This window comes from Sceloporus occidentalis, unplaced genomic scaffold (genome assembly GCF_023333645.1).
Source record: "Sceloporus occidentalis isolate IW3139 unplaced genomic scaffold, rSceOcc1.0.p SCAF_138, whole genome shotgun sequence".
Classification (NCBI taxonomy): domain Eukaryota; kingdom Metazoa; phylum Chordata; class Lepidosauria; order Squamata; family Phrynosomatidae; genus Sceloporus; species Sceloporus occidentalis.
In genome coordinates, this window is record NW_028317118.1 from 517,753 (window position 1) to 530,910 (window position 13,158).

Here is a 13,158-nt window from a genome sequence, read left to right on the forward strand (position 1 = left end):
GGCCCAGACGTAACGTTTCCCTGTGAGATCACTTTCCCCAACTATGGCCATACTTTATTTTCCTTGTTTTCCTTTCTTTTCTTTCTTTCTATTTTGTTTGTTAGATGCAAGTTATTTAGAAGGACCGTTGGCTCCCGTAAGGGCCGTGGTTTGTCATACAAATAATTGGCCACACTCTCTTCTGCCCTTGCTATCTCTTTGTTGGAGATGAGCTAACTTGGAACAAACTAAAGCTTGCTATTTCAGTCAAAAGTACAGTTGGCCCTTCTTATACACTGATTTTTTTATACACTGATTCAAGCATCCACGTTTTGAAAATGTTCAAAAAAAGTATAAATTTCAAATATCAAGCCTTGATTTTCCATTTCTTATAAGGGACACCATTTTGCTATGCCATTATATTTAATGGGACTTGAGCATCCACGGATTTTGTTATACACGGGGGATCTTGGAACCAAACCCCAGTGGATAACAAGGGTCCACTGTAGTACATTCTTGCTGAAACGGTAGTGTGCTGCATTTGGATGGAAGGGGAGACTCTAGCCTGTTGGGGTGCTCAAAGAAGAAGTGGACCGATAAAGCATATTGGGGAGGCATAGAATCCTGCACACTACCTCCACTTCGGTATACACTGCTTCTACTTTCCCTCCTCAGTCCCTACTCCCAACGGCCTTGGTCTACATCAGGCCTTCTTGATCGGAGTAGGACTCTCAGAGGTGAAGCTGATGTGCGGGGATGTTGGAGGGAAAGCTGGCTTGTTACTCCGCAGACAACTCCTACGTGTTTTGTTGCCTCCGTGCATTCTTCAACTCCCAGTAGGGTAGCTGCAAAGTAAGAAAGCTTCCAATGTCTTCCTCTCAGGTACAAAGGAGGAAGGGGGAGAATGTGGGTCCAAAGTTCGTCACAACTGAATCTCATAAGAGCAAACCATGGCTTGATTCTGACAGCCACTCTGTTTGTGTTTGTACGATGCCTGGCTTTGGATCTGCATACAAATCATACTGATTTGGATATTGAGGAGGGGAGGGAGTGGGAAGGTGCCTTTTTCAGTGCCATCTGGTTCAGTATTGTCACTGTGGACTTAAAGCAGCAACTGTTCTGGATCCAGACAGGAATCTTTCCCTGCCCAGGCTTGAGACACTAAGGACTGGAGCTGGGACTTTCCGCATGCAAGGCGTGCGCTCGCCTGCTGAGCAATGGCGTCTTCCCTATAATAACTATATCATCTATATCATACCAGTATTTACTATTCGCTGTTATCAACAACACGGTGGTATTCTCAAATCGTTGTGGTTGGTGAGAAACCTGTTAATAAGTATGAAAATAATAATAAAAGGTCCTAAAAGATCGAGGCGGCAGGGTATAACACACAGCTCCGCCGATCTGTAATACCTTGATAGCACTCAGTGTAGTAGGCAGATGAAAGGAGACTATACAGTTGACTGTTTCCCTGACTCCCTGCTGCCATGCTTTCTTTTCCAGTTCTGTTTCATTCATCCCTGTTGAATTGCTCACTTCCCAGCTTTCCAATTGCCAGGCCTGCCTGCCTTTTGCTTTCTTTCCCTCCTTGGCTTTTTATAATTAATAATAATAAATAATAATAAAAATATTATTTTTACCCCGCCATGCCTCCGGGATCTAGGCGGCTTACAACCATGGTAATACATACAATCCAATCCCAAATGAACCTCTACATCCCGTCCCTCTCTCTCCCTCAACAAACAATATCTACATAATAATAAAGGAAGTTCAAGAAAGCTTCCAACATCTTCCAGTTGGTTTCACTGGGCTGTGAGGAGCTGTCATTTGGAGAAGCCCTCTGTTGTAATGGAAAGCTCACCTTTTATTTTGACTGTTCACTACCATGGCATAGGCAGTAGTATATTTATTTACGGTCTTTGACCAAAACAATGGCATAGGCTTCTTTGCAGCCCTTGTTCTGAGTCCGACAACTGGCCTTCAAGCATGTGCAGGTGTGGTTTGTGCATATCTCTGTTGAGTACCCAGCAATCTAACTCTGGGAGGAAAGAGCAAGAAGTCAAAAGCGGAGAGCAGGGAACAAATGAGTAGGGAGGAATGGGAGAAGAAAGGCCACAGTGTAGTAGTGCTAATAAAGCAGTTACATGTCCCAAAGGAGATCTGAGTCTGAGAAGGGAGCCTGATAATACTCTACCCTCCTTCTCAGCTTTATAGCATCCAAATGCTATAAAGCAAAAGAGAATTCATCTGTCACGGGGGGGGGGGGGGGATGCAAGAGAGAGCCGACAGCAAGCGAGAGCAAAGTACACGCCACCTTCCTCTCGCAACTCCTTCCCAAATTCATTTTCTTTGCCTGCCAAAGCTTTGAAGTAAATGTACAGGTGGAGGCCCCCGTCTCTTTGCTTTTCAACCTGGTGGCTGCTCAACCCTGTCATCCGCACCAGAGGCATTGTATCATGGGAGGGTCCTGGGTGCACTCTTTCGTTCTCTTTTTCTCTCTTTCTCTGTTGCTGTGCTTTCTCCTTCTGGCTCAGGTGAAGGGAGAGGGAAGTGGGATTAAGTGTGTCGGGAAACTGGAGTGTGTGCATCCATGGTGGGGCAGATAACACCAGTTGTAACAGTAAGAAATAAATGCATGGGTCCCAGTCCCCCACAACTTCTGTATTTATGAGTTTCCCTCTCCTCTTTTTGTAGAAAAAAGCAGAAGCTGCCCACAGAATACTGGAAGGCCTTGGACCTCAGGTGGAGTTGGTAAGTCTCATTATACTTCTTTTAGAGAGAAAAAAAAACCCCTATGTGTGTTTCAACTTATTCTGCCTTTCATTCCGACCGTCTTTATCTCAACGCCTCAGGGTTTTGGAGGGCGGCCAAATGTTTGAGGTGAAAGACTCACTCCAGACATCTCTATGGTTGAGAGAGATCAGCAAGGAAGCCTTCCTTGGCTTTGGCGCGCCTTGCTGGCCTGATTCCAGTGCAGGAAGCTTGACAGATTGAACCATCTGCCAGCAACTGGGGAAAACCTGCCTGGGGACACTTCCCAAGTCCCAAGCCACCTTAGGTTTTTCTCCAGAAGTCTGCAAACTGGGGCAAAATTGTAAGAGGTCAATTATCCTTCACCCCTGGGTTTGGAGGCGTTTGACTTGACAACTTGCTTTTTATTATGGGGCACTGCTCTGAGCAGTACACTAAGGATATAGGAGTATGTATATACAGTATGCTCAAAATTGTGCAGCAAAGACTCCACTCATACATGGAGAGAGAAGTCACAGAGGTGCAAGCGGGATTTAGGAAAGGAAGAGGCACTAGGGACCATATCACAAACATAGATGGCTTTAGGAAAGGAAGAGGTACTAAGGACCACATTGCAAACATAGATGGCTTTAGGAAAGGAAGAGGTACTAAGGACCACATTGCAAACATAGATGGTTTTAGGAAAGGAAGAGGTACTAGGGACCACATCACAAACATAGATGGCTTTAGGAAAGGAAGAGGTACTAGGGACCACATCGCAATCATAGATGGCTAATGGAGTACCAAAGAATTTCAGGGGGTGCAATCAACATTTGCTTCATAGATTATAGCAAAGCATTTGACTGCATAGATCATGAAAAGTTATGGATGGCTCTTTTTGTTTAATCTGGTCCTCAAGGTGCCTACCTTCCAAACAACCCCTTTCTGAACTTTCATCTTGAGGAAATTCCACTGCTGATAAACGCCAGTTTTCTGCTTTTCTATGCTGGCTCAGCAAGCGAGGAGGCCAGGAGAATTTATCACACTGACCCATAAAATAGGGGACGTTCTATCGCTTCCTACCTCATGACTGGTGTTAAACTTTGAAAGCTGTAATTTGCATTACTCATCTGGAAATGGCCCAAGTACGGTCATAATTGTAATGAATGATTCACAGGGGCTGAAGAGTCATGGCTGGGAATGTGGGGAGTTACAGTGGACTCAAATTCAGAGTTCTCCTCCTCAACAAGGAGGACTTGACTATAGAGTCATGGTTGAAGAACAAAGGGCTTCATTTGCACTCTTGTTTCCATCAGGGGTTGGTGTGGGTTTCTAATTTGTAGAGAGGCAGTTTTACTATTGAAATTGGATAGAATGAAGATTTGGTGTAATACAGTATAGAGCATTGCATAAGGAGATAGTCCTGACTAACTGTACTGTGGAGAGACATACAGCATGCAAACACAAGATGACTTTCTGCACTGAGAGTAAGGTGGGAATCCATGTCTGCACGCTGCTCCTCAGGACCGTTCCTGCTCCCCAATGTCCCTCTGCACTTACTGTTTCTGGAAATAATTTTTGCTTAGAACAAGGTACAGAACCATGACGTTTTGCTTTCTCCAGCCTCCTTCCCTGAGGTTTTACAAAACCAGAGATGGACTTCTGTATATGTCTCCATTTGCTGGAGGTCCCAGTTGGTTTTCTGGCGATAGTGTAGCCCATCGTGAGTCACGGGGGCCGAAAACTGGCCTCCTGACTTTCTGAATTTGCCTCCCCTGACCTAGAAAATGCCGCCATATATATGATATGAGCACCCTGGGCTTTCCTGTTTCTGCGAACTTCTGCTTGCCTTCTTTTGGTGGCTTAACATCTAATTTGCAGATACTCAGAACAAGTATCCTGAGCCCTCTTTCTTACAGCAAAACCCAAGCTGCACTCCTATGCTTACTTCTCTGTGGGGCTTACATCTGAACATGCACTCATAGTAGTGCATTATATGGCATTTCTGCTTATGAAACTATTACCCTGTGCAGCTTTACTTGGAAGCAAGTTCCACGAACAAACTAAGGGCCTGAACAGACAGGCCAAAATAAAGCTGCTTTGGGTCACTTTGAAGGTATGCTGTTTAAATGATACATGAGTCCTAAGAGGCCGGAAGCCGCGCCAAAACCATGCTCCAGTCCTACGGATTGGAATGCAGCTTTGGCGCAGCTTTTGGCCTCTTAAGATGCGTGTGTCATTTAAACAGCATACCTCCAAAGTGACCCAAAGCAGCTTTATTTTGGCCTGTCTTTTCGAGCCCTTAGTCTCCTTTCTGAGTAAATCTGATGCTCTCCAGCTGTGTTTGACCACAGTCCCCAACATCCCAGGCCAAGACATCTTATTGAAGAAGGTGAGCCTACTCCGACAGGCAATAGCTATCTTCTCAGTTATCCTTATCCTTTCCTTCCCTACTACATGAGAGCCCATTTATTAGGAAATGTTGGCAACTGAATCTGGGTCCTTCTGCATGGAAGTCATTTGCTCTGCTGCTGAGCTACTGTAGTCATCCTACCCCCACCTTTCATACCCTGAATTCCCAGGTGTGTGGCTTCATCTATCCTTCCATGGTAAAGCAAATAACAGGCTGCTCTCCTCTCTTTGCTACAGTCTGCTGTGTCGCATATGGACAAATTACTTATTTCTCAACCTGCTCGCTTTGAACACTGTATTCTAGGCTCTGGGATGACTCAGGCAAAGTAGCACCTTGGGGAGAAATGGAGAGGAAAATAGAGAGCAGAAGCAGCACCGAGGCTGTTGGCAGAAGTGTTTGGATGGGCAATGACATTGGTCAGCCCTTGGTACCAATGTCAGGACTTCTAGGGGCATACTTGATGCAGACCGTCTTTATATTGGCCCTCCTTGATTCTACAATGCCCTCCCCTGCTGTGATTTACATTTCATTTTCTTTCCATTTCAGCCGCTGTACAATCAGCCTTCAGACACAAGGCAGTACCACGAGAACATTAAAATGTAAGTATGGGGCAATGAAATTTTCCTTCTGCCTCCCACCTTTCTTTCAGATGTCAACGCATGAGTGAGGCTAAGTCAGGGGAAAGTGACTTTTTGCCCTTCGTGCCGCATCTCTCTTCTCTCCCTTCCATGAGAAGAAGGGAGAGAGGACAGTTTCCTGCTTGTATGGCTGGAAGCAACAAAATGTCTTAAGTAGTTCGTCATTTGGATCTAGGCAGAGACTGTTACCAGGGATGGATGAAGTGATGTGGTTTCTTACTGGGGGGGGGGGGGGGGAGAGTAAGGATAGATATTAGAATGGAGGGAAGCAAGGAGCAAGAGAAGAGCTGGAGTGTTTATTTGTCCATGTCGTGTAGGCTGCATCAATAGAAGTATAGTGTCTAGATTGAGGGTAGTAATAGTGCCACCCTATTCTGTTTTGGTCAGGCCCCACCTGGAATACTGTCTACAGTTCTGGGCACCACAATTCAGAAAGGGCGTTGAGAAACTGGAGTGTGTCCAAAGGAGGGTGACTGAGATGGTGAAGGGTCTGGAAACCATGAAGCCCTATGAGGAATGACTTAGGGAGCTGGGGATGTTTAGCCTGGAGAAGCGAAGATTAAGAGGTGATATGATAGCCGTGTTTAAATACTTGAAGGGATGTCATATTGAGGAGGAAGCAAGCTTGTTTTCTGCTGCTCCAGAGAACAGGACACGGAACAATGGATGCAAGCTCCAGAAAAAGAGATTCCAGCTCAACATTAGGAGGACCTTCCGAACAGTAAGGCTGTTTGACTGTGGAACACACTCCTTCAGAGAATGGTGGAGTTTCTTTCTTTGGAGGTCTTTAAACAGAGGCTGGATGGCCATCTGTTGGGGATGCTTTGACTGAGAGTTCCTGCATGGCAGGGGGTTGGACTGGATGGCCCTTGGGGTCTCTTCCAACTCTACGATTCTGTGATTCGATGATTCTGTTTAGAGGGACTGGAAAGCACCTGAATTTTTTCAGTCACTTTCTTTGTACAGTCCCACAATCTGGGTTGTACCCCTCCGCCTGGCAGGTTTGAAACATTCAGAGAGGGTCTGGAAATGCCTGGCGCTTCCCTCAGGTGAGGATGCAGGCCTCTCTGAAGTGCATTTTGATGGCTCCTGTTGGTTTACAGATCTCTGCATCGCCGTGTTGCTTGTCCTTTGCAGGAAGTTTAAATGCCCATTTATGTTTGCACTCCGAAGCAGCGCGGTCCATTTGGGCACTTTGTTCCACCGCTTGTGAAGAAATACTTGAGGGATTGTATCCATCTCTACTATATGCATTTCTAGAGCTGCTACTTGTAAATGGTGGTTGGGTTTGGAGAATGAGTGTTCAAACAGACACACAACAGCAACAACAACAACTTCCCTAAAGCCGTATTGAGCCCAGGAATTCCCAAACTGCAAGTTGCCAGGGATGGGTTCATTATAGTTCAATGCACCTGTGACTTCAGAACACCTCTCCTCTCTAACGGAGGTTGCAGTTGCTTCTCTGCACGATTTGCTGTTCTTTTCTTTCTGAATTTGATTTTACCGTTATAAGGCCAGGCACTAATGAACAAATGAATGAAAGAAATACATTTGCTTGTATGGCAACCATGCAAGGTGGTAAGTCAGTATTATCCCCATAACTGCCCTTCAGTGGAAACTGTGGCTTGCTGTTTGTGGCCATGGCAGAACTTGAACGGAAGGTTTCTTGATTCATAGCTCACTTTCTTAGCCATAGTGGTAGAATTCAAAGATATAGCCATGTTCGTCTGTAGAATCAGCATGTAGAGAGAGATTGTAGCACCTTTGAGGCTAACTGAAATAAAGAAGTTGGCAGCATGAGCTTTGGTAGACTTCAGTCTTCATCATCACCATAATTATCAACGTTATGGTTGTTGTTGTTGTTGTTAGCATCTGAGGAAGTAGACTGAAGTCTACGAAAGATCATGCTGCCAATTTCTTTATTTCAGTTAGTCTCAAATGTGCTGCAAGATCTCTCTACATACTGTCTTATCCGTAATGCACTGCTACATTATTTAAGACATGAAAAGCAGTGTGAGAAACTTTCAAGCAAAGGAACTTTCCCTCTTGCCCCCATTCCCAGAGGGACGATATATTGCAGTGTACTTTTGTGGGCATGGGATGCGCTGGCGGATCTCCTTTAAAATAAAATGAAATAAAATAAAAATCAGTTTGGACACTTGCTCCCTGCCCTCCAGGCTGTTTAGTGGTTTTGTTCGCTTGCTTGTTTGTTTGCTTGTTTGTTTTGTGTGTTTTTTGGTTCTGTGGACTGTACAGCCTTTTGATCCACATACCACCACCTGGATGTTTAATGTTTGTATTCTTTAACAGGGCCCAGTTAAAATTAATTTCATGCCCCAGTTCATTTTGGCATCTGCAATTTCAGAAGCTTCTAAATCCATCCAACTCCTTGGGAGACCAGAGTGCAGTCTGGCTTAAAGGGCTGTCGCTCTGGCAGTATTTTCTTACAAAAGCTGCCTCCTGGACAAAGTCAGGCCTTCGCTCTTATTTAGTCCAGGTTTAATCTACTGGGAAGCATTGGTGGTGGAAGGGGGGAGTTTGCAGGTTTGGGTTGCTACTACAACTCTAGCTAGCTTAGCCGATGGTGAGAAGATACAGGAGCAGCAATCATAGAATCATAGAGTTGGAAGAGACCGCAAAGGCCATCCAGTCCAACCCCCTGCCATGCAGGAAATCTCAATCAAAGCATCCCTGACAGATGGCCATCCAGCCTCTGTTTAAAGACCTCTAAGGAAGGAGACTCCATCACAATCTCCGAGGAAGGAGAGTGTTCCACTGTCAAACAGCCCCTACTGTCAGGAAGGTCCTCCTAATGTTGAGGTGGAATCTCTTTTCCTGTAGGTTGCATCCATTGCTCCTTGTCCTGTTCTCTGGAGCAACAGAAAACAAGCTTGCTCCCTCCTCAATGTGACATCCCTTCAAATATTTAAACAGGACTATCATATCACCTCTTAACCTTCTCTTCTCCAGACTAAACATACCCAGCTCCCTAAAGCGTTCCTTATAAGGTTTCATGGTTTCCAGACCCTTCAGCATTTTAGTTGCCCTCCTTTGGACACACTCCAGTTTCTCAATGTCCTTTTTGAATTGTGGTGCCCAGAACTGGACACAATATTCCAGCAACAATAATCCAGCAACAAATGGATGCCTGCAAGTCCAGGGCAACCAGATGTCTTAACTGCAAAGGAGGAGGAGAAGGCACCAGAAACTGTAGGACGTATCAAGAAAAATGGATGACGTGACCAAAGAAATACTACAAAACACTCATATCAGTATCAATTCATGCTTCTTAGTCATACTCCAGATGGAGGACATTTTGGAATTCCTCCTAGATGGAAGGTTGAAGATGTGCAAGTCCCCCACCTTATTCTGTATGGCATTGGCTCTACCAGGCCTTCTTGACCTATGCAAGCTGTAGTATTTTAGCTGGAAGTGCTGGGGGGCGACCTTCTGCATGCAAAGCATGAACTCTCTTGTAGCTGTATGGACTCCTCCCTTGATCAGTTTTCTTCTCCTAGAATGATCTGAGTGAATTGGGAGCCATAGTTGGTGGCCATAAAATATGAATTGACTGTGCACAGGTTGGGGTTGGTATGGAGGCTCTTGGGAGAGGACAGAGTTGGTTAGAACCTTGAACAAGAACACCTTGATCTTCAACATCTTGTTGAAGGTTTCATAGGTTTTTTTTAATTTATGTCCGTTCATTCAAACTCCTCTGGACAAGTCTTTTCCCCGAACCTTTGTCTGGTCAGAGAAAGCAAGGAGGTGGTTCTTCTTCCTTGCACTGTTCCCCCTCCATTTCCACCTTTTTCTGTTCTCTTTTCCTTCTTTGCCTTGCCAAGCTCCCTCTCTGTGTTGATCCTGGCTTTTGGATTAATCAGAAGTCTTCCTGTGTAATATAATACCTGCGATTCTTTTTGACCACTTAACAGACTCTCTTTTGTCTCCCTTTTGGCACTGGCTGCTTCTTAGGGGAGCTAGGCCTCTCTTGCATCTCAGCCGCCTTTATCTTTCCCCCCATCCGCCACTCCCTGGCTTTTGGATTTTTAGTCCACACAAGGCCTGCGTTGATCCAATATGCTCCAACTGTTAACCTCCCTGGAGGCAGACCAGAGATATTCAAGTGGATGTCGGCCAGATCATTCAAATGCCAAATTTTGTTCACAGGCTCCTTTACTCAAGCAACTAGAGAAGCAAAGTGAGTTAAGATGGCATTGTTTGCGTAGAGCATGAACACATTGTGTTCCGTGGGACTGTTCAACACTTGCAAAAATCAGTTTCCCTTCTACTAGCAATTGCCTTGTTCTTAAGTGTGTTTTACATAGCAGTCAGGGACTTCCAGATTTGAACCGAGCTACCCAGAACTATGCACCAAAAGAAGCCTTGGAAAGGCCTGAAACTACACCTAGTTCCAGAACTCTTCATCCTCATTGCTTGGAAAAGTCAGTTTTGGAGTACAACTGCCAGAATCACCCAGCCAACATGACCACTGTAACTAAACCTAGATACACATAAATGAAACCAATGAAATTGATCCAATTTTCTTGTTTCTCCCTTCTTCCATTTCTGCTGCCTTTTGGATTTTAGACAGGAAGCGCTTTCAGGCTGGGACTTTTTCTCTTATAACTTGGAGATGGAGTTAAACTGGTGGCGATGGTGGTGACCAAGGTGAAGATGGAAAAACCACCCCAGCTTGGAACCTCAAACTCTTCCCAAAAAAAGGATTTGGTATAAGAAGAGTAAAGAGAGCCAGCATGGCATCCTGGTTTGAGTGTTGGACTACGACTCTGGTGAACAAGGTTTGATTCCCAGCTTGGCGATGAAATCTGCTGGGTGGCCTTGGGCAAGTCACACTCTCAGCTTCAGAGGAAGGCCATGGCAAACCCCCTCTGAACAAATCTTGCCAAGCAAATCCCATGATAGGTTTGACTTAGGGTCGCCATAAGTAGGCAACAAAGAAGGCACACAACAATAAACAAGAGAAGTAAACAAGCCCAACATGTAAAATGGACACCACCTTGAGAAGATGGTTGTCTGTATAGTCGGTTGCCTTCTAAAATTGTAGGCCCTATTCATAGCCTTCTAATGGAGTGCTTAATATCATCCCCCTGTTGTTGTTGTTGATGTTGTTGAGTACCTTCAAGTCGTATCCAAATTATGGCAACCCTAAAGCAAACCTACCATGGGGTTTCCATGGCAAGATTTGTTCAGAGGAGGTTTGCCATTGCCTTCCCCTGAGGTTGAGTCCATGTGAATTGCCCAACATCACCTAGTTGGTTTTGTGACCAGCCTGAGAATTGAACCCTGGTCTCCAGAGTCATAGTCCAACACTCAAACCACTACAACATGCTCCCATCAGCCCCCTACCATCATGCAAAGGTCCTTTTCCACAAACTCTTACAAGGAAAGGTACTTGTGTGGTTCAGGCTATTGGAAACAGCTTAAAAATATAAAAACCTGTTTTTATGCCACAACCTTAACCACTTTAAAAAACAAAGTTCATTAGGGCTGAAGACATACCCCCTTTTTTGGTTATGAAGGTGAGTTTCTGTATGCTTAGCCTGGCCTCCCCCTAAGGCTCCCCGATACTCCTGCCATCTCTTATTTTCTTTCCCTTTTAATCGATGTAAACAGTTAGATGTTTGCTGCTGGGGAGGTGATGGCGTGTTGCAGTTCTGACCTTTCTAAAGTGCTGTTTGCAGGCTCTGGGTGCCCTTCCCATTCTGTTGGATGTGTGCACGCACGTGCGTGTGTGCGCTTTACCTTCTGCTGGCTGTGCGGTAGAAATTCGGCAGCCCCGCTCGCTTGCTTTGCTTCATGCCCCCGGGAGCACAACATGTGCTTCCTCCAGTATGTGGCCCGATTTAACCTTCTTGCAAATGGTTTCTAAGTAACAGCAGCAGCGTGAAGTGAAGAGCATCTTTGAAGCACACGCTGATGGCGCACCAAGATCACACAGGCGTGTTTTGAAGCTAAGTGTGGGAGCTGCATGTTTTTGGGAGGTAAAAGAGGATAGGCAAAAAGGAAGCAATGCAGCACATCAGCTGTCGCCAGCACACTGTCGCTTTCAAAGGTTTGTGCTGGCTTTCCAAACATGGAGGGCAGAACCCCTTCATCTTTATTTTCTCAAGGGGGAGCAAAGCCCAGAACCAGTTACAATTTCACATGCTGGAGAGGTGCTCTATTTTTTTGTAAAGTGCTCTCAAAATAAAGATAGAGAAGCCTCCAAGTGACTTCTGTGGCTCTTGAATGGTGCTCTTGTCTGGTCTTGGAATGCAGTCAGCCCTCCATATTTTTTATCGACGCACTCAACCACCAACAGCTTGTAAATACTTTAAAAATATATACATTCCAAAAGGCAAACCTTGGCTACAGTGAGGATGCATCGCTTAATTTTGCCATTTTATATAAGGGATACAATTTTATTCTGCCATTGTATTCAGTCGGACTTGAGCATCCAGAGATTTTGGTACCCACAGGGTAGTGGTCAGCAGATACCAAGGGCCCTCTGTATAGGATTATTGATTACCTCCGCTGCCTTGCCAGAAGGGAGAAGACAAGGCTCCTGGGATGGTTTCTGTGATATTTTTCTCTCCTTGCTCCCTTGTGACATTGTCTTTTAAAGAGCCCTTAAAGCCCTCCTCTTAGCCTCAGGCAGTTGAAGCGGTAAGAAACGGTGCTTTTATACAACATGGTCACCTGCTTGAGTACATTTTCTTTATACTAGATGGAAGATGGTTTCCAGACAATGTATAGCTCTCCATGTTTCTGTTTGGTATTCATGGGGTGCGAAGAGGGGGCAATATACGACACAAAATCCTCCCCGTATTTCTCTGCTCTCTTTGCCCCCAACTGATACTGGTTCCTTGCTTTTCAAAGTATGCTTCTTCTTCTTCACACCATGAATTCTATGAGTGTGTATTAAAGAGCCAGGTGGATGTTGCATTATTATCTTGAATGGTTTCTACGGGGAATTAGACAAATTCATGGTGGATAAGGCTATCAGTGGATGATGGTGATATATTCCTGTAAGACCTTCACGGATATTTTAAACAAAAGTTGGAATTCCAGTGGAAGCATAGATGGGTGGGTTTGCTTTTTTTGGGAGGAAAACCAGCTAAAGACCCCCAGGGTCACGTCTTGTAAAGGCTTCATTAAAAGCATTACTTTCCTGATGGTATGTACCATTCTTACTTTGTACCATTCTTACTTTTTCAGATTGCCACCCATTAAACAAAGCTATAGAGAAATTAAAGAAGCAGCGCAGCACATAACTTGGCTTGTTTGCCTGAATTATCTGCTTCAAGGCACATCATGTTCTACATTGTGTTAGCTGATCCTCTTGTGTAGTGTAGGAGCAGATGGATGGCCCTGTTTTCAACAGGGCTTTTTGGGGAG

The 13,158-nt window shown here is 45.0% G+C and overlaps 1 protein-coding gene across 10 annotated transcripts in view; it reads left to right on the forward strand.

Annotated features, from left to right (window-relative positions):
* The window catches only part of LOC149281123 (nuclear receptor corepressor 2-like), a 254,242-nt gene that overhangs the window by 127,652 nt on the left and 113,432 nt on the right, over nucleotides 1-13,158 (forward strand). For all 10 annotated transcript variants that reach the window (XM_089499622.1, XM_089499617.1, XM_089499624.1 and 7 more), the window contains 2 exons: nucleotides 2,674-2,730; nucleotides 5,669-5,721. In XM_089499622.1, coding sequence (XP_089355748.1) covers nucleotides 2,674-2,730; nucleotides 5,669-5,721 — 110 coding nt within the window. The remainder of the gene's footprint in view (nucleotides 1-2,673; nucleotides 2,731-5,668; nucleotides 5,722-13,158) is intronic.